The sequence below is a fragment of the Orcinus orca genome, chromosome 11 (assembly GCF_937001465.1).
Source record: "Orcinus orca chromosome 11, mOrcOrc1.1, whole genome shotgun sequence".
Lineage (NCBI taxonomy): Eukaryota > Metazoa > Chordata > Mammalia > Artiodactyla > Delphinidae > Orcinus > Orcinus orca.
Window position 1 is genome coordinate 42,187,845 of NC_064569.1, and position 21,502 is coordinate 42,209,346.

At 45.1% G+C, this 21,502-nt stretch overlaps 2 protein-coding genes and 1 long non-coding RNA gene across 4 annotated transcripts; 1 reads left to right on the forward strand and 2 right to left on the reverse strand.

The window, feature by feature from the left end:
* Positions 1-1,328: 1,328 nt before the first annotated feature.
* Positions 1,329-6,750, reverse strand: LOC125960407 (keratin, type II cytoskeletal 6A-like). Of its 2 annotated transcripts, XM_049694122.1 has the most exons (10): positions 6,146-6,750; positions 4,967-5,181; positions 4,563-4,623; positions 4,321-4,416; positions 4,032-4,196; positions 3,428-3,553; positions 2,382-2,602; positions 2,128-2,162; positions 1,973-2,014; positions 1,329-1,930 (listed from the first exon to the last, which is right to left on the reverse strand). In XM_049694122.1, the coding sequence occupies exons 1-10, from the start codon at positions 6,683-6,685 to the stop codon at positions 1,737-1,739; spliced, it is 1,695 nt and encodes a 564-aa protein (XP_049550079.1). In that variant the 5' UTR covers positions 6,686-6,750; the 3' UTR covers positions 1,329-1,736. The 2 variants fall into 2 exon arrangements, with proteins under 2 accessions (XP_049550079.1, XP_049550078.1); XM_049694121.1 differs by having other exon boundaries at positions 1,329-2,014; positions 6,146-6,700.
* LOC125960409 (uncharacterized) lies at positions 4,907-18,338 on the forward strand. The gene is made up of 2 exons (XR_007470028.1): positions 4,907-5,049; positions 18,251-18,338. It is a non-coding gene; the product is annotated as an uncharacterized LOC125960409 (long non-coding RNA).
* On the reverse strand, positions 14,536-19,968 carry LOC101290218 (keratin, type II cytoskeletal 6A). Its single transcript, XM_049694123.1, has 9 exons — positions 19,347-19,968; positions 18,168-18,382; positions 17,764-17,824; positions 17,524-17,619; positions 17,233-17,397; positions 16,629-16,754; positions 15,583-15,803; positions 15,329-15,363; positions 14,536-15,215 (listed from the first exon to the last, which is right to left on the reverse strand). Exons 1-9 carry the CDS (start codon positions 19,884-19,886, stop codon positions 14,944-14,946), a joined length of 1,731 nt encoding a protein of 576 aa, XP_049550080.1. The 5' UTR covers positions 19,887-19,968; the 3' UTR covers positions 14,536-14,943.
* Positions 19,969-21,502: the final 1,534 nt, after the last annotated feature.

The following is a 21,502-nucleotide window of genomic DNA, read 5'->3' on the forward strand; positions in this document are numbered from 1 at the left end:
CCTGCAAAGTTTGTTCAGACAGCTTCTGGTTGTTTTTTCAATGTTTCTTTGGCAAAAAGAGAGCTCGATGGTTTACAGTCTGCCGTTTCGCTATCAGCACATGTACCATAAGATTTTAATAAGATAAATCCATGTGTACATATTATTTTGCAACCTGTTTATTATTCATTGATATATTCTATATATATTTCCTGGTCAGTATTTTCTTTCCATTATTCCTCATGGGTACATAATAATATAAATACTAAGTGGGCTTAGATTTTGGAACCAAATCATCACATACCAGCTGTTGGGGAAGTTCTGGGCAAAGTGAGGAGGTACCAATGTGAGAGGCTGCCCACTTTGCTGGGGGAATGGTTATAGGTGAATACAGCTGAATACTGATACAAAAGGATCCAGATTCACCCTCTTTATATTATGGAATACAAGAAACTTTCGCTTGTGTTGTAAGAGCCTGGGGGCAAGGGAGATACTTGTCACTCATGAGGAAATAGGGAATGGTGTGGACAAAAGGCAGCACTAGTGAATGATGAGCCTTGCACCATATCCTGAGTTTTCATTACCCATTCAGAGAAGTCACAGTAGCCAGAGCACACCAGAGAGATGAAGGATTCAGCTTCATCCATCTCTGCAAGAGTCTTAAGGTGTGAGAAGGTAGATATTCCCATTCTCGTTTTGCCTTCGCACTTTAAGAAACCAGAATCTGAGTTTGGTGGTGATTTGACCAGCTCTCCTGCTTTTAATTTTCCCTGCTGGGAAGATGGGATTCACATCCATGTACATACTCCTTCCTGCATTTGTAGTATTTCTTCAGAATACATTTCTAGAAATAGAATTTCAGCTCAGCAGTATATCCACTTTAACTACCCTTGATACACCTTGTCAGGCAAGTATGTTGGTCATGAAGTTAAGTCTAAATAAAAATCAAACATCTTACTCTCTTGTTAAATGTCATTTTGCTATGTTAGACCAGAAATATCTTTCCCCTACTGGACATTGAGAGTTGATCCCTTGGGCATGGCTGGAGTGATATTAGAGAAGAAGGAAGAGAAACTCAACCATTACTTCTTGGTATGGGCAATTAAAAGGAGAGTATACAATATGGTGAACCATATTCTTCCCATTACACTTGCCAAACATTTAGATGAAATCTTACCTGTGAAGGAAATCTGAGCATAAGGATGCCAAACGGCTGTTTGTCAAATTCTCTAAAGGAGGGGGGCGACGCACATGGGGATTGGGAGTATGCTTCATTCCTGAAAAGGCATTTGCCCGATGAAAACCGCAAGAACCATTGGTAACAAAGCAAGGCAATATGAAACCATGCATTATAGTACAAATCTGCTTTATTTAGCAATACAAGTGAGCAAAGAGCAGAGGAAGCATCACAGGGATACAGACCCCCGTACATCATAGAACTAGTCACTTGTGCTTTCATGATCACTGCAAGGGAGGAACACAACACCTGTGAGATGGGACATACTGGGCCAGTGGAAAGCTAGGGGGATTGCCCTGTTCTGGAGTAGGACCCAGACAGGGACCTTCCGATGGTGAGCAATGGAAGCTCAGATGCAGCAGGTGTGGCAGAGAGGACATGAGGGCACTCAGCAACTTCAGTTCTAACTCAAGGAGTAAGATAAGAAAGAAGCAGGAGAGAGGAAGCAACTGGAGGAAAGGGCAGTGAAGCCAGAGAGGGAGCCTGAGACGCTGTGGGACCACGAGCCCGTGGCAGGTGTTCAAGGCCTGTAGCCCTTCCTGCCGGAGGAGGAGGTGGTGCTGAATTTGACGGTGGAACTGCTGCCCCCGGAGGAGCTGAGGCCACCACCTATTGCTCTGCCACTGCTGGAACTGAAGCCACCTCCAACGCTGAGACCACTGCCGTAGGAGTAGCCACTGCCTCCGCCCACGCCGTAGCCGCTGCTGACACCGCCTCCGCTCATGCCGTAGCCGCTGCTGACACCGCCAGCACCACCAGCACCGCCATAGCCACTGGAGGTGGTGGACTGTACCACGGCTGGAGAGGCAAGGAGACAAGGCCATGACAAGACATGGTGAGCTCACTCTGCCACACACAGTCCAGTCAGAAGAGCACAAGGGCAAGGGAGGGAGGCAAGTGAAGGTACTTACAGATGTTGACTTGTCCAGCGCCTTCCCCATACAGCCTAGGAGAGAGGAGACACAGCCATTATGAGACCTCAGAGCCAGAGCTGGACCAGCGTGGGAAGCTTTGGCGTGAGGAGAGCCCATGGGGAACGTGCCTTCTACGTGGTTTTCTGGGAGTGGCATTATGGCCACGACTAGAGTGCCTTCCAGTGGTGCTCACTGGCGGGACACCTTGGAGATGGACCCAGATGTTTGAGGAGGTTGTGTGAGTTACTCACCTGCACTCCTCGCCCTCCAGCAGCTTCCTGTAGGTGGCGATCTCCACGTCCAGGGCCAGCTTGACATTCATGAGCTCCTGGTAGTCCTTCAGTAGCTGCGCCATGTCCTGCTTGGCCTTCTGCAGGGCGTTCTCCAGCTCGGCCAGCTTGTTCTTGGCATCCCTGAGGGCCAGCTCCCCACGCTGCTCTGCATCGGCGATGGCGGATTGCAGGCTGGTGCACTAGAGGGGAAGATGGGCAGATGAACCTGCAATCTGGACTCCTGAGGAGATGAACCATGGTTCTTCTTTCCCAGTGAGGAAGAGCTCTAGAGCCCAGATTCCATGGAAAAGGAGGTTTGATTCTTTTTGTCCAGTCTTTTTCCATTCTGCAAACCTGAACTAGGCTAGGAGCTCCCTATACGCCTCTGTGTTAACCACCCTAATGAAGATGGAGGTGGTGAGTGCTGGAAGATACTACAGCAGACCCAAGACCAGGGGACATTGGAAGAAATGGACCCACTGGCTTCTTCTGAATGTTGACAGTTTGGGTAAGTTCATGTGCGTGCACACTAACTCACACAAAACCACAGACACCCACAGTGAGGAGATGATTTCACTTTAAACAGCTGCGACCTTGCCTTCCTTCCACTTCACATTTTTGGAAAACCCTCATTTGTCCTGTGTCTTTACTCAGCTTCTTTTTCACATCGAATCTGAGCATATTTGCAGCACTCTTCCTCACACTTTCTGGCCTGAACTTTTCTTTGCCAACTACTGTCTTGAGTTCCCAAATCAATCATTCCTCTTATTGAATCTCACTTCAGTGCCTCAAGACCTTATCTTTGTACTGCTGACCAGTTGGGATTGGCCCTGTCATGCGTTTGTCTCCTGCTCTTGGGTTGGGATCCATCTCTCTAAACTGTGGGAACTCACTAAGGGAGGAAGTACATGTCCTCCCCTCCCTGCTGTTCCCTCAGTGCCCAGGAGTTCCCTACATGGTGGTTGATGATCCCTGGTGGTCTAGGAAGGAAAGGATGCTTTTCTCCTCCATGGTCCCCACCATACCTGCTTCTTGACGTGTTCAATCTCAGATCTCAGCCTCTGGATCATGCGGTTGATCTCAGCGATCTCCTGTTTGGTGTTGCACAGGTCGTCCCCATATCTGCACGCTGAACTCTGCAGCTCCTCGTACTGTAAACCAGAGGGAGAGAGGATGGTGTTCATGGGCTTCACAGGACACTAATCAAGGTTTTCACAAATCCAAACTAATGGTTTCTCCACAAGGCGTTTTAAGAAAATTGGTGTTACAAGGTCATGGACACTGTACACCCATCACACACCACCCTTGGTAGGACCACTGACTGCCTGGTTCTCTTCAGGACCAGAACATCCTCTGTACTGTTTCTGAGAACCAGCATCAGGGTGAAGCTAAAGCAAAGATCCCTTGGCCTTTATCTATGGTAGCTTTTGTCCTACATTTAGGTTCTTTGACTTACTAGACTTGGACATAAATACTGTAAAGATCTATTCTGTTGGTTCAGGGTACACGTTCTTTGAGTGGACCCCCGCTTCCTAGATGTAGATTTCCCGAGTGAAGTCTCGGGAAGCCTTGCTGGTCTTCCGGGGGGAGGTACAGGGATTCTTCAACAGCTTTCCCCTCACTGCTCACCTTGCACTTGTACCAGGACTCAGCCTCCTCCCGGCTCCTGCGAGCGATCTCCTCATATTGGGCTTTGACTTCAGCGATGATGCTGTCCAGGTCCAGGGTGCGGTTGTTGTCCATGGAGAGGACGACAGAAGTATCTGAGACGTTGGTTTGCATCTGAGCCAGTTCCTGCAGAACATGAGATCGTCAGATCCTCTTTCCCCATGACATTTACAGAGGTACCCAAGCCTAAGATTTTCCATCCTTTGCAAATCTCTTTAGAGTCAATAAAACAGTGTGGAAAGATGCTTACTGCTTCATAGAGGGCTCTGAGGAAGTTGATCTCATCTATGAGAGAGTCTGCATTGGCTTGTAGATCAACCTTAGTCATGTAAGCAACATCCACATCCTAGGGAAGAAGCCAAAAACTTGGGATCAGATGAGCCAAGCCCTCCTTCCCAGTCTGCTCCTCCTTTAGTCTCGCTGATTATATTCTTTTCTCAGAGTCCTGTCCGTCGGCAAAGAAACATGAACCCCTGATCTTACTCATCTCACCTTCTTTAGATTCACAAATTCATTCTCTGCTGATGTGCGCTTGTTGATTTCATCTTCATATCTGGAATTAGAAAGGGTAAAACCTAATTGAGTCAGTGGTGAAGATGATACAGAAAAGGCAGCCTGGGATCCCAACTTCCCACAATGGATATATCCAAATGGAACTTTCCTGCCAGTAAGCCTAAAAGATGAATTCTGTGGTCCCTAAATTGTTTACATCTTTACTCTCCCCATCCACCTGTATGGCCCTTTTGTTCTTTGGGGTTTGTGTTTAGGCAAGAATTGTGGTTTCATTTCCATGGACACGTTTTACTAAGAATCATGCCCTCATTTGGACCTGGTCATCTAATAGACTTGAAGCGCGGGCTTCAGGAAACTGAGCCCTTTTCTCTCCTGTAACTCACTTCTTCTTGAAGTCCTCTACCGTGTCCTGCATCCCCCTGAGCTCTGAGTCCAGACGGCTTCTCTCTGAGACAAGGTAGTCCAGGTGTCCCCTGAGATTGTTGATGTACTGCTCGAACAAAGGCTCCAGGCTCTGCCTCACGGTCTTTGTGCCCTGCTCCTGCAGCAGGGCCCACTTGGTTTCCAGGACCTTGTTCTGCTGCTCCAGGAATCGGACCTGGAGAAAGACAAGATGGTTATTTGTCCAACAAAGGAAAGAAGGAAGGAAGGAAGGAAAGAAGGAAGGAAGAGAGGTGAGTTGACTGTCCCCAAGCAGATCTGATGGTCCCCATGGTGCTGGGCTACTCCAGAGCATGTACAGAGGCTCAGGCTGACAGTTCTGCTCCCCTGACTGTTTTCCTTCACACCACACAGATCTCACTGGCCAAGTTTCCCCAGGGAGCTATCAGATAGTCCCTCTTCTCAATTACGGAGCCTGTCAGTCAGTGACTTTCAACATTTCTTTTCTTCCTCTTGATATGCACAATCACAAATGTACTTTAAAATAGTATTTCTCTCGTATATTGTGCAGAGTTATTTTATAGAGTGTATCTCAGTTAAAGGGATGTCAAATGTTTAGAATCTAATGGTTAAATTCCAACCCTATTGATGATTGGATTTAATCTTCTTTCCCATCTAGTGTATGAGTCCCTCTAAAACAAGCTCCCTTAATGCTCATGATCTGGTTCTACAAGTTAAGTATTTCTATGCACATATACATGTTTCTGAGTCTTTTTTTCCTGTAATTTCCTTTGGTTTTTTATCTTCTTTCCTTCCCCGCCGCCACCCCAGCTAAGGCTCAAGTGCTGTTTCCACTGTAATTCCCTTTTTAATTTCTTAGACCCTTCAGAAGATCAAGCTAACTCGTTCCATTCTCTCAGTTCCTTTCCTTTGCTTGAGGGTTATCAAGAGTGGAGAATGCTTCCCAGGCAGGAATGAAGACATTTAAGGGATCAGTAGCTGTAAATGATTTTTATCACCTTCTACCTGTGGCCCACATGGAGCCTGTCCTGCATCCCAGTGGAGAGCTAGCCCGAGTCCCCTCCTCCCTCTCTCCCGAGACTCCCCCTGGTAGGACATTGGTTGCGTCTCTCGACTGGGGACTCTGAAATCCCAGTGGAGGGCAGGTGCTCCCGGCTCACCTTGTCGATGAAGGAGGCGAACCTGTTGTTGAGGGTCTTGATCTGCTCCCGCTCCTCAGTCTTGATTCGCTGGATGGTGGGGTCGATTTGCAGGTTGAGGGGAGTCAGGAGACTCTGGTTGATGGTGACCTCTTGGATGCCTCCAGGGGGGCAGATGGAGAAGCCAGAGCCCCCATAGCCACCACCAAAGCCAGCTCCACCACCGAGCCCAAAGCCACCATCAGCTCCACTGCCGAAACCAAATCCACTCCCGGCTCCACCTCCAAAGCCAAGGCCGCCTCCAGCTCTGCCGCCATATCCGCCACCGAAGGCACAGCTGCCCCCTCCGAGGGAGATCCTCTTGGAGCCCCCTATGCCATAGAGGCTGCGGCTGCCAAAGCTAGCTCCTGCACCCACTCCAGTGAAGCCTCCACTGCCCCTGGAGCGGCACACGGACATGCTGCTGAAGCCAGAGCGGTTGACCCCAGGGACTCTAGCTGAGCCGGCACTGAAGACACGGCGGCTGCCGCTTTGGCTTCTCACGGTGGAGTTGGAAGTCATGGTTCCTGAAGTCGAAGAGGCTGAGGAGGGCGTGAGAGGTGGAGGGTAGAGCTGAGAGGAGCAGATCGGTGAGATGAGGTTCCCAGCAGTGGCTTATATATGGGGAAAATGGGCTGGGCTCAGTGCTGGAAGGTGAGCCTACAGGTTGGGAAGGCTGGGCTTTACAAAGAGTGAGATCACATGTGGTTTATTAGAAAAGTTATGAAATCTGAAGATCGCATTTTAGATTTCCTTTAGTCAGGGAAAATTTCTCCTGCCTTCCAGCTTTGACTGCTCTCAGTACAATAAGACTAGTCTGAATTCACTTAGCTGGGAGTTAGTCACTGACTCACACAGAGGTTCTCCATGTTATGCTCGTGTATGAAATGTACTGAAGCTCCTCTGCCTTGGTGTTTCACCCACAAGGCAGAAATACTGGAGATCAAAATAACCTATTGCTTATCCCTTACCTATAATTATTAGTGTTTTCACTGATTACAGAAGTTAAACATGACTTTTTTTTGCTTTCATTAAAAATTTCCCACAGGTAGATACGTAGATTTACAATATAATGGGCCTCTGTATATCTATCACTGGATTTTATACAAAGTATTAACTCATGGTCAGCCTTATTTTTTCTATACTCCCACCCAATTCCCTTTCAATCTTAAAATATTCAAAAGCAAATCCCAGAGGTCATATCATTTCTTTAGTATAGAATTCAACATTTATTTTGTAAATGAGGTGCTTTTTAAATACATAACCAAATACCATTTATATATCCTTAATATGTATGTATTCATTAACATTAAGGAGTATCTATTCAATCTTGAACTAAATCTGTTTGTGTTATTTATATTTTATGTTTTGGTTGTCCAAATCAGGATTCTAATAAGTTCCATACATTTTGTATTTCGGTGATATGTCTTTAAAGTAATACATCTGTAAAATCATTTAAGTCCTTAAATCCTCCTCCGCTTTTCCACTTGCAGTTTATTTGTGAAAAAAATAAAAAACAGGTTATTTGTCCTGTGCATTTGCATAGTCGTGTTGTCTTATTTAACATGATCTCGTGTCCTTTGTGTATCCTGTAAACTGACAGTTCAAACTAGAAGCTTAATAAGCTATCTATTTAAACATTACAGATACGGATGTCATAGAATGCCTATTTATATACTGAATATTGATATTTACACACCTACTTATTAACTGAAAAATTAAACAAGTAATACATGGTTAAGGAAAAAATTACATGCTCAAGATCATTCCCCACTCCTGTCTAGGAAGACAAAGCAGTGTTGCCACTTCCCTGTGTACCCTTGTAGTCACGTCACTTAGATATGTTTCTGTGTCTTTCCTTGGGTGTGTGTGATGCATGCGAGGATATATATTGAATATATACATACATATATATATGAAACACACATATATATTTTCTTTTGAAGTTGCACTCATGGTATATGTACTTTGTCTCCCATATCTATGTTTTCACTCGGTTCTCATGCTATTTTCTACAGGCTGTTTCTCCACCTTTACCTGTGGTCCATTGCTGTGCATCAGCAACGTCTTGTGCTGCTTTCAGGTTGGCCTTCGTTTCTATTGTGGCTTTATCTTTCTTCTCCGCTCCTTTTCTGAGCTCTATCAACTCGTATTTTACTCTTTTATTTCGCACTCTGCTGCCCCTTTGTTGCCTTATTTCACCGTGGTGTTTATTTCATTGCCCTTTCGGTAATAATTTTTGTCACTTTTTTCTGTGGAGTGTTTTCTAAGTGACTTTTGTTTCTCTGTTTCAATGTAAAGTATCCTTCGTGGGGCCTGGAATTGTTGTTCCTTTCTAACAAGGGCTCATCTTTGAAAGAGGCGAGCTCCTTCTGGACCTGTCTTTTGCAGACAGTATTCTGGGAGGAGGGGCCAGGCTGCAACCAGGCTAACAGGAATTCTCATTATGGCACAGGCTGTGTGAATAATTCTTTTAATTTTAATTAGACGAAGCCAAGGAAGACGGCTGCAGCATGGCTCGCAGTTCAGTCTCAGTCTTCTTTGCTTCCCCGACAACCTGTTGCCAATAGGCCTTGCCTCTGATCACTTACTCAACCCTGCCTTCACTGGGTCTTGAAACTTCATGGCAAATGGGTCCTCCCTGGAACACACACACCCACTTCTGACTGTTGCAAACCAGCGATTCTTGGATTTGCACCCGAGGACATGTTCTTCACATTCATACAGTAGGAGTTACATGAGTCAGCAGTGCCTGGCAGTAGGAAAACCTCAGGGTTAACTTTGTGTGCTGTCCCTCTGTGGTTACCACATTGTTTAGTGTTGATTTGTTTGCTCTCAAGAGTGTTCTTCACTGGATTTTCTGAGATCTGCACTGAGGGCATCTTCTCTCTCAGTTTCCCAATAACTGTGTTTGATTTCTTTCTTTCTGTGAGAAGAGTTTTCTATTTTTATTTTTTTTTTGATTGAAGGACTTTAAGATGTTTTCCTTTTGGGGATTGAGTGTGGAGATTACTTTTACATTTCTTGTTCTCCTTGTTTGTTTTAAGATAATATCTGAGAAGGGGAAATGCCTCCCTTTCCTCCATTAGGCTACATTCAGAAGTCTCCCATTCATATATTTATATTTAAAATACATATAGCATTTAAAATATTAAGCAATAATTGAAATTCAACATATTAATTTTCCTTTCTCATGCTGCATGGAAACTATTGGATTCAATGAAGACATCATTGTGCTCAGGGCCTCTCCCTTCCCTGAGCCATGATAAGAGTCACCTGAAAGTTTTCTACAAGCCATCATATTTACCATAATCAGAAATTTAATCCCAAAATATATTTGTGTTCTCCTCAGTGGAAGAACCTCCTTTATTGCTTAATCACAGTTTGCATCATTGAAAGCCCAACAGATACAATGAAAGAGAATAGTATGTAAACCACCATGTACCAATCCCCCAGATTAAACACTTGTCCATATTTCTCAGCATGTCTCATCTAATTCCATTACTTCTTATATTGAAATCTTCTACTTCTGTTGATGTATCTTCAAGGAAATTAAGACATTAAGTCATTTCACTTGTCAATATTTGCACGCATGTCTAAGTTCTTAAGGACTTTTAAATCTAACTGTACAACAGTTTTATATCGATCATGAGCAACAGTCACTTCTTAATGAAACCTAATACTCATTTATGTTCATACTTCTCTGATAATCTCAAAGATGTCTTTTTATGCTGGTTTGCTTGAAGCAACAGCCTAACTAGATTCACATATTGCATTGGACTGTTGGTTCTCTTAAGCTTCTTTCATTCTGTAATAGATTCCATTGTTTTCTTTTATATACCACTGATTTGTGGAGAAATTGTTTTTTTTCTCTAGAACGTCTGCGTTCTGTATTTGGCTCGTTGTTTCTGTTGGTGCCACGTAACTTGTAACGCCGGTTTTTCCTAGGTACTAGTTATATTAGAGTTGATTAGATTTAGTTCCATTGTTTCAGGCAAGATTATGTCCCAGCTGGTGCTGTGTGCCCCATGTTGCATCAGATCATGAGGCATATAACACAAGTTGTTCAATTTAGTGATGTGAAGACTGATCCAGGTATATCTATAGTTCCAGTCTTAACCCTCCCTGAAAAAGTGTCCAATAAATTTGTCATGTAATATTTTAATATTCATTGATCAATTCCCAGATTGACATTTCATGAGGGGTTGCAAACTGGTAACTTATTAATTTAACGTCCTGCCTCTGCATTTATCACCTGGGAGTCATCTATAAGGAAGGAATTGTCATTGTTTCCTTTTTAGGTAACCTAATATGTAGTTAATTGATACAGGAAAGGCAGAATAAGTGCTTTTTTTCCTTTATTTTGCAATTTTAAAATAGTGGGTTGGGACCCCAGCAATTTCCAAATGTAATAAAGAAAGTTATTTTTTGTTTGTTTGTTTTTTGGGGTTTGTATAATTATAAATTCACAGTTCAAAAAATATATTTGATATGTTTGAGTCCATTGCAGGCATTAATCCTTCTGGTGCTTTAACTGTCCATTTTAGGCCAATGGGAGCTCCTCAGATTGGCTTCTGTGTCCTTTTGACAGAAACGCATTGGACTTTGAAAGCTCCCTTGTTGACAGGGACGAGATGTCTCAAGGCTACCTTGTGCTTATCTTGCAACAGACATGGAATCAGCCATTTTTGTGAGTAGCTCTGGTACCTTTTATTGAGAAATGATATTCACAAGCTAAAACTTGCATGCTATGGGTGTTCATTGTTACTGGGTTATTCTTGCTTTGAAGACTTTTCAATGGATAGAGCTAAGAAAAATGTAAAAATATAATTAAAAAGTACTCACATCAGAAGTTTATACTGATATTTCCATTTAAATAGAATACAGGATGATTTTATACCTGTATTTATTTTACTCACTCTGAAAAGCTGAGCTCTGAATGACATATTACTTATTTGCTTTATCCTACAACAAACCTATGATAGTGTCAAAATAACAGTACAAATACTATTACTAAAAAGAGCTCTATTAAATGCAGTTTCTGATTTCTTTGTGGCTACACCCTGAAAGTGCTATGAAGAAAATCAGTTTAGGCAAGAGGAATGGAGAGATAGAAAGGCGGGATGAAGGAAAACCTTCATAAGAATCCAGATAAATTCTAGGCTTGCAGTTTCAAACAGAAGCAGGAAGGAAAGGTCTTCCATTATTGCATTTGATGGAGAGGAATTTCTTAAGGGAGGGAGTACAGATACAGATGGCAGTGGGGTTAAAGAAGGGGATTCTATAGGTGCATGAGGAGGTTGGGGACAGTAAGAATGTTAGGGAAAATGGCACATCTGAGGGGATCGGCCTCCCAGACCTCAAGAGTATGGTTTTCCTCTGCCACTCACTTTCTAGTGCTAAAGGGACACCCCTGGAGCCCAGGAAGTAAGAGCATTGAGGAGAAGGCACTGCCCAGCAAAATTCATGGTTAAAGGAATCCAGCTGCTGTTAGAGAAGAACTCCTCAACCCTTTTCTCCTCCCATCCTGGGATCTACTGTCAGCTTTTCTCAAGGCCAAGTACAATGAAGAGTTAGCTAGCAAGGAATTCTGTAGGGATGACTCTGGGAGCATGGAGCAGCGCAGAGAAGAGCAGCCTTCTCTCAGCACCTGTAGAAACATTCCCTCCTCTGGCTGTTCTGCACCCCATGCCCCCACCGTGAGCTGGGATTCCATGCACTGGGCTGTACTGGCGATTCTAGCCAATGCAGCTAGAATCCACGTGGTATGGCTCACAAGTGATCATTCTGAATCACAGAAGATTCAGGTAAGGTGAACTTTGGATACAGCCCCTAACTGGAAAATGGTTTTCTATTGGAGGTTGTTATTTTAAAAATGTATTTCCTATATTTTCCAGGTACATGGGCTCCATACAGGAGGAGGCAATTGGCTAGCCTCCTTAGGAGTCAAATCCAGTATCTAAGGACCGTCAGAACTGCCGAGTCCTTCCTTGACTCAAAAACACGTCTTTGCTGTTGCAAAAGAAATACGTTTCCTCTTATTCAGTCCTCAGTGAGCAAAGGAAATCAATCTGAATGTTTTAATCTCAGGGACCTTAATCTAGAGACTGAATCTTTCCTTCCTTAGTACCAAAAAGTGTAACCACGTTTAATCTCAGATGTCATACAATGACATTGTGGGGAACACACTTTCTCTTTTGAAATGACACGTTCAACATCAAAAAATTTAGAAAGTACACAACGTAAAAGAAAGACAGTTTACTAGAGTTAACACTAGCTTGAGATGATGAACATTATTGTTTTAGCATTAGTTCTTCAATGATTTCTCTGTATCTGTGGCCCTGCAACCGTCTTTGTGTTCCTTTGTGATTCTGTCTCTTTCTCTCCCTTACTTGTTTCATAATTTTGTGTACAAAATTAGTTTAGTGAAAAATACAGATGTTACTTTGAGACCCACACTTTAAGCGTTTTTCATAATAAACTTTTATTTCAGAATAGTTTCAGATTTACAAAAAAATGTGAAGATAGTACAAAGAGGTCTGTATACAATACACATTCATTCCCCCTATTATTAATACCTCACTTTAGTTATATTTATCACAATTAAGGAAACAATATAAATATATTATTATTAACTAATCTATACTTCATTCGGATTTCCTTACCTTTTGCCCAATATTCTTTTTTCTCTTCTAGGGTATCATCCACTTTCCATTTAGTCATTGTGTCTCCTTCTTGGCTAACACAGTTTGTCAGGTTTTCCTTGTCTTAATGACCTTGAAAGTTTTGGGGAACTCTGCCCAGGTGTTTTGCAGATGTCCACAACTGGGCTTTGTCTGATGTTGTCTCATGAATAAACTGGAGTTATGGTGTTTGGGAGGAAGACCACAGAGATGACGTGTGCCCTTCTCATTACATCATATCCAGGGTACTTGCTATGATAGACTTACTACTGTCGGTGTTACCCTTAATCACCTGGCTGAGGAAGTGTTTGATTAATTTCTTGACAGTAAAGTTACTCTTTTCCCCCATTTTTAGACTGTGCTCTTTGCAAGGAAATCATTGTGCACAGCCCACACTTAGGGGGGAGCAGTTCTTCACTCCTTCCTTGATTGGGGAGCACCTATGTAACTAAATGAAATTCTTCTGCCTAAGAGCTGTCAATCATCCCTTATTAATCAATTTAGTCAATCACTTATTCACGTCAGTGGGGACCATGAATAATTATTTCATAATTTGGGTTATAATCCAGTACATTATTTATTTATCTATTTATTTATGGCTCAAGTTGTTCCAATTTGTCTATTAGGAGCTCTTACAGAGTCTTTTTGATTATTTCTTTACTTCTTGGCACTGAAAGATGCTGCAGGATCATCTTATGTATATATTCCACCCCATTCGTAGAATCAGTCATTTCTCCTTGACTCCTAACAAGGGAACTTTCATTCCTAATGGTATAAGGCAGAATTCTCCAGAGAAAAAGCCTGGGATTAGGGACATGGACAGAACAGAGACTGGAAAAAGTGACTGGCCCTCAGGAAAATGTTGACAGACCAACCTTGCACTGTATCCTGAGTTTTCCATTACCCATTTGTAAAAGTCAAAGGAAGCCAGGGCACAGCTGAGAGAGGATGCAGGGCTATCTCTTTGGAGCTGCAAGGACCCTACTTCTTTGAGTCTCTGTGAGAGGATTATGTGGTAAGGAAGAAGGCATTTCCATTCTTATTTTGACTCCACACTTCAAAAAATCAACACCTGTGCTTTGTGTCTGAGTCTTTGGATCCTGAATTTGCCAAGTGTTTCCAATTTTTCCCTGTCAAAAGGATTATTGGGATTGACAACCATGAAGTACAGCTTTCTGCATTTGTACTATTTCCTCAGGACACATTGCTAGAAGCATAATTTCATTTCAGAAGTATGTACATTTAGATTATTCCTGATACATGTTGTCAGGCAAGTTTCTTGGTCATGAGGCATTTCTAAGTATAAATCAAATATCTTACTCTCTAGTCAATGTCCTGATCTACTTGGACTGTAATATGATTCTCTGGGGAGTATGGGTATCCACTGGGGCAGGAGGAGGTAGACAGTTAGAGACCAAGTCAGAGAAACTAATCTGCTGGCACCTGGTAAGGGCAGTGAAAACAGACTTTACTATGATGATGGACCTGATCCCTCCCGCTTCAATTGCCAAACTCTTCTTGGAGGACTCCTGAGCAACCAGATGCTAAGTTGCTGTTTGTTGAAGTTCTCTAAAGGAGGGGGGCGACGCACATGGCAATTGGGAGTATGCTTCATTCCTGAAAAGGCATTTGCCCTATGAAAACCGCAAGAACCATTGGTAACAAAGCAAGGCAATATGAAACCATGCATTATAGTATAAATCTGCTTTATTTAGCAATACAAGTGAGCAAAGAGCAGAGGAAGCATCACAGGGATACAGACCCCCGTACATCATAGAACTAGTCACTTGTGCTTTCATGATCACTGCAAGGGAGGAACACAACACCTGTGAGATGGGACATACTGGGCCAGTGGAAAGCTAGGGGGATTGCCCTGTTCTGGAGTAGGACCCAGACAGGGACCTTCCGATGGTGAGCAATGGAAGCTCAGATGCAGCAGGTGTGGCAGAGAGGACATGAGGGCACTCAGCAACTTCAGTTCTAACTCAAGGAGTAAGAGAAGAAAGAAGCAGGAGAGAGGAAGCAACTGGAGGAAAGGGCAGTGAAGCCAGAGAGGGAGCCTGAGATGCTGTGGGACCACGAGCCCGTGGCAGGTGTTCAAGGCCTGTAGCTCTTCCTGCCAGAGGAGGAGGTGGTGGTGCTGAATTTGACGGTGGAACTGCTGCCCCCGGAGGAGCTGAGGCCACCACCTATTGCTCTGCCACTGCTGGAACTGAAGCCACCTCCAACGTTGAGACCACTGCCGTAGGAGTAGCCACTGCCTCCGCCCACGCCGTAGCCGCTGCTGACACCGCCTCCGCCCATGCCGTAGCCGCTGCTGACACCGCCAGCACCGCCATAGCCACTGGAGGTGGTGGACTGTACCACGGCTGGAGAGGCAAGGAGACAAGGCCATGACAAGACATGGTGAGCTCACTCTGCCACACACAGTCCAGTCAGAAGAGCACAAGGGCAAGGGAGGGAGGCAAGTGAAGGTACTTACAGATGTTGACTTGTCCAGCGCCTTCCCCATACAGCCTAGGAGAGAGGAGACACAGCCATTATGAGACCTCAGAGCCAGAGCTGGACCAGCGTGGGAAGCTTTGGCGTGAGGAGAGCCCATGGGGAACGTGCCTTCTACGTGGTTTTCTGGGAGTGGCATTATGGCCACGACTAGAGTGCCTTCCAGTGGTGCTCACTGGCTGGACACCTTGGAGATGGACCCAGATGTTTGAGGAGGTTGTGTGAGTTACTCACCTGCACTCCTCGCCCTCCAGCAGCTTCCTGTAGGTGGCGATCTCCACGTCCAGGGCCAGCTTGACATTCATGAGCTCCTGGTAGTCCTTCAGTAGCTGCGCCATGTCCTGCTTGGCCTTCTGCAGGGCGTTCTCCAGCTCGGCCAGCTTGTTCTTGGCATCCCTGAGGGCCAGCTCCCCACGCTGCTCTGCATCGGCGATGGCGGATTGCAGGTTGGTGCACTAGAGGGGAAGATGGGCAGATGAACCTGCAATCTGGACTCCTGAGGAGATGAACCATGGTTCTTCTTTCCCAGTGAGGAAGAGCTCTAGAGCCCAGATTCCATGGAAAAGGAGGTTTGATTCTTTTTGTCCAGTCTTTTTCCATTCTGCAAACCTGAACTAGGCTAGGAGCTCCCTATGCGTCTCTGTGTTAACCACCCTAATGAAGATGGAGGTGGTGAGTGCTGGAAGATACTACAGCAGACCCAAGACCAGGGGACATTGGAAGAAATGGACCCACTGGCTTCTTCTGAATGTTGATAGTTTGGGTAAGTTCATGTGCGTGCACGCTAACTCACACAAAACCACAGACACCCACAGTGAGGAGATGATTTCACTTTAAACTGTTGTGACCTTGCCTTCCTTCCACTTCACATTTTTGGAAAACCCTCATTTGTCCTGTGTCTTTACTCAGCTTCTTTTTCACATCGAATCTGAGCATATTTGCAGCACTCTTCCTCACACTTTCTGGCCTGAACTTTTCTTTGCCAACTTGTGTCTTGCATTCCCTAATCAATCATTCGTCTTATGGAATCTCATTTCAGTGCCTCAAGACCTTATCTTTGTACTGCTGACCAGTTGGGATTGGCCCTGTCATGCGTTTGTCTCCTGCTCTTGGGTTGGGATCCATCTCTCTAAACTGTGGGAACTCACTAAGGGAGGAAGTACATGTCCTCCCCTCCCTGCTGTTCCCTCAGTGCCCAGGAATTCCCTACATGGTGGTTGATGATCCCTGGTGGTCTAGGAAGGAAAGGATGCTTTTCTCCTCCATGGTCCCCACCATACCTGCTTCTTGACGTGGTCGATCTCAGATCTCAGCCTCTGGATCATGCGGTTGATCTCAGCGATCTCCTGTTTGGTGGTGCGCAGGTCGTCCCCATGTCTGCACGCTGAACTCTGCAGCTCCTCGTACTGTAAACCAGAGGGAGAGAGGATGGTGTTCATGGACTTCACAGGACACTAATCAAGGTTTTCACAAATCCAAACTAATGGTTTCTCCACAAGGCGTTTTAAGAAAATTGGTGTTACAAGGTCATGGACACTGTACACCCATCACACACCACCCTTGGTAGGACCACTGACTGCCTGGTTCTCTTCAGGACCAGAACATCCTCTGTACTGTTTCTGAGAACCAGCATCAGGGTGAAGCTAAAGCAAAGATCCCTTGGCCTTTATCTATGGTAGCTTTTGTCCTACATTTAGGTTCTTTGACTTACTAGACTTGGACATAAATACTGTAAAGATCTATTCTGTTGGTTCAGGGTACACGTTCTTTGAGTGGACCCCCGCTTCCTAGATGTAGATTTCCCGAGTGAAGTCTCGGGAAGCCTTGCTGGTCTTCAGGGGGGAGGTACAGGGATTCTTCAACAGCTTCCCCCTCACTGCTCACCTTGCACTTGTACCAGGACTCAGCTTCCTCCCGGCTCCTGCGAGCGATCTCCTCATATTGGGCTTTGACTTCAGCAATGATGCTGTCCAGGTCCAGGGTGCGGTTGTTGTCCATGGAAAGGACGACAGAAGTATCTGACACGTGGGTTTGCATCTGAGCCAGTTCCTGCAGAACATGAGATCGTCAGATCCTCTTTTCCCATGACATTTACAGAGGTACCCAAGCCTAAGATTTTCCATCCTTTGCAAATCTCTTTAGAGTCAATAAAACAGAGTGTGGAAAGATGCTTACTGCTTCATAGAGGGCTCTGAGGAAGTTGATCTCATCTATGAGAGCGTCTGCCTTGGCTTGTAGATCAACCTTACTCATGTAAGCAACATCCACATCCTAGGGAAGAAGCCAAAAACTTGGGATCAGATGAGCCAAGCCCTCCTTCCCAGTCTGCTCCTCCTTTAGTCTCACTGATTATTCTTTTCTCAGAGTCCTCTCCGTCGGCAAAGAAACATGAACCCCTGATCTTACTCATCTCACCTTCTTTAGATTCACAAATTCATTCTCTGCTGACATGCGCTTGTTGATTTCATCTTCATATCTGGAATTAGAAAGGGTAAAACCTAATTGAGTCAGTGGTGAAGATGATACAGAAAAGGCAGCCTGGGATCCCAACTTCCCACAATGGATATATCCAAATGGAGCTTTCCTGCCAGTAAGCCTAAAAGATGAATTCTGTGGTCCCTAAATTGTTTACATCTTTACTCTCCCCATCCACCTGTATGGCCCTTTTGTTCTTTGGGGTTTGTGTTTAGGCAAGAATTGTGGTTTCATTTCCATGGACACGTTTTACTAAGAATCATGCCCTCATTTGGACCTGGTCATCTAATAGACTTGAAGTGTGGGCTTCAGGAAACTGAGCCCTTTTCTCTCCTGTAACTCACTTCTTCTTGAAGTCTTCTACCGTGTCCTGCATCCCCCTGAGCTCTGAGTCCAGACGGCTTCTCTCTGAGACAAGGCAGTCCAGCTGTCTCCTGAGATTGTTGATGTACTGCTCGAAATAAGGCTCCAGGCTCTGCCTCACGGTCTTTGTGCCCTGCTCCTGCAGCAGGGCCCACTTGGTTTCCAGGACCTTGTTCTGCTGCTCCAGGAATCGGACCTGGAGAAAGACAAGATGGTTATTTGTCCAACAAAGGAAAGAAGGAAGGAAGGAAGGAAAGAAGGAAGGAAGAGAGGTGAGTTGACTGTCCCCAAGCAGATCTGATGGTCCCCATGGTGCTGGGCTACTCCAGAGCATGTACAGAGGCTCAGGCTGACAGTTCCGCTCCCCTGACTGTTTTCCTTCACACCACACAGATCTCACTGGCCAAGTTTCCCCAGGGAGCTATCAGATAGTCCCTCTTCTCAATTACGGAGCCTGTCAGTCAGTGACTTTCAACATTTCTTTTCTTCCTCTTGATATGCACAATCACAAATGTACTTTAAAATAGTATTTCTCTCGTATATTGTGCAGAGTTATTTTATAGAGTGTATCTCAGTTAAAGGGATGTCAAATGTTTAGAATCTAATGGTTAAATTCCAACCCTATTGATGATTGGATTTAATCTTCTTTCCCATCTAGTGTATGAGTCCCTCTAAAACAAGCTCCCTTAATGCTCATGATCTGGTTCTACAAGTTAAGTATTTCTATGCACATATACATGTTTCTGAGTCTTTTTTTCCTGTAATTTCCTTTGGTTTTTTATCTTCTTTCCTTCCCCGCCGCCACCCCAGCTAAGGCTCAAGTGCTGTTTCCACTGTAATTCCCTTTTTAATTTCTTAGACCCTTCAGAAGATCAAGCTAACTCGTTCCATTCTCTCAGTTCCTTTCCTTTGCTTGAGGGTTATCAAGAGTGGAGAATGCTTCCCAGGCAGGAATGAAGACATTTAAGGGATCAGTAGCTGTAAATGATTTTTATCACCTTCTACCTGTGGCCCACATGGAGCCTGTCCTGCATCCCAGTGGAGAGCTAGCCCGAGTCCCCTCCTCCCTCTCTCCCGAGACTCCCCCTGGTAGGACATTGGTTGCGTCTCTCGACTGGGGACTCTGAAATCCCAGTGGAGGGCAGGTGCTCCCGGCTCACCTTGTCGATGAAGGAGGCGAACCTGTTGTTGAGGGTCTTGATCTGCTCCCGCTCCTCAGTCTTGATTCGCTGGATGGTGGGGTCGATTTGCAGGTTGAGGGGAGTCAGGAGACTCTGGTTGATGGTGACCTCTTGGATGCCTCCAGGGGGGCAGATGGAGAAGCCAGAGCCCCCATAGCCACCACCAAAGCCAGCTCCACCACCGAGCCCAAAGCCACCATCAGCTCCACTGCCGAAACCAAATCCACTCCCGGCTCCACCTCCAAAGCCAAGGCCGCCTCCAGCTCTGCCGCCATATCCGCCACCGAAGGCACAGCTGCCCCCTCCGAGGGAGATCCTCTTGGAGCCCCCTATGCCATAGAGGCTGCGGCTGCCAAAGCTAGCTCCTGCACCCACTCCAGTGAAGCCTCCACTGCCCCTGGAGCGGCACACGGACATGCTGCTGAAGCCAGAGCGGTTGACCCCAGGGACTCTAGCTGAGCCGGCACTGAAGACACGGCGGCTGCCGCTTTGGCTTCTCACGGTGGATCTGGAAGTCATGGTTCCTGAAGTCGAAGAGGCTGAGGAGGGCGTGAGAGGTGGAGGGTAGAGCTGAGAGGAGCAGATCGGTGAGATGAGGTTCCCAGCAGTGGCTTATATATGGGGAAAATGGGCTGGGCTCAGTGCTGGAAGGTGAGCCTGCAGGTTGGGGAGGCTGGGCTTTACAAAGAGTGAGATCACCCCGAGGCACTATGAAGGTATGAAGTATGAATGTTGCTTCTTTTGCATCCTTTACTCGTGGAGAAATTCTCCTGGCTTCTAGCCTTGACTTGATCACAACACAATAAGTCTGGATGTAAATTCACTGAAGTCATGAGTTAGTCATGTTCTCAAACAAAGGAGACAAGGAGTTGATCTGTGATAATTGTCCCCTCCTTCTGCTTACTCAGACACTGTTCTGTTTGCCCCTTTCCCACACAGTTTTTCTCTTCCACCAGCACCACCCTTCCCATCAAGTTGGACTGCCTCTGAGAGCTAATAGGCATTTGCCCTGTGGCCTGAGCAAGAAGTGGCTTGTGGTGTTTTTCCGCCATGTTTGCACCTGTCCTTCTGGAGCTCCTGGATGCTTTTCTGGTGGCCTGGCCTGGGAATGGGGGCTACTTTGGGCACATGACCCTCCTTTGAAGGGCAAGAGGGACAAAGGAGCTGAGTTTTTACAGCATAAGAGCATCTCTATCCTGTGTGGAATTGGCAGTTTCATAATAGGATAAGAGATCTCCCAAGCCCACCCTGCCCAGAGATCTGACTTCTTGTGATTTCTACCCATGCCTGCACCTCCCTCCCTAGTGTTTGTTTTCCCATTGAGCTGATGACCCTGTACATTTTTTTTTAACCAAATGAAATTCATAGACACCTTTTTCTCTGGTTTTTTGGAATGTTAACTTAGAGTTTAATTTAAAGAAGCTAAAATGAGTAGGACAAAAATCATTAAGGGAATTCACTGCATTTTGATGCCCATAGATTCTGACCTTTCTTATGAATCAAGAATTATATATCTTAATGTGGTGTGCACAGAAAGTTGAGGGGCATATAGAAGCAGTGAATCATTAAAATGTGCCTTTATAAGTGTGATGATGTCACAAGTAAATTCCAAATTTATATTTCTAATCTCAGTGCTTGAAATCTCAATTCCCCAGACACATTCTTAGAGGGTGGGAAGGCTGTCAAGTGAGCATGGTGTTTGGTTTATGGGGAAAGAGATTCATTTCTTAGTCCATACATTAAGTAGTAAGAGGAATATTGAGAGCAATTGTAGGCATGGTGATTTATGAGAATATCTGGTTAATTGACAACCAAGGGAGGAAAGACAAACTCCCCTATTGAGATGAGCCTGAGAAAAGCTCTTGTTACTATTTTATAAGCAATTCAATCTCTCCAGTGTTACGGAGGCACAGCATCCAGGAGAGCAGGGCATTCCCTACCCAAAGGAGTGCTAACTCAGCATCTGGCAGGAAAGAGGTACCTTCTCAAGGCAATGGAAGCAGCTCCCCTTCCTCCACCCTGGTTGCACAATGCTTTACCAAGAAATGTGATTCCACCCAATTCTGAGAAAGAAGCTTTCCTTTCCATGGCATGGTGTTCTGAGCTACTCTCTTGGGATAGATTCTTTAGACTTG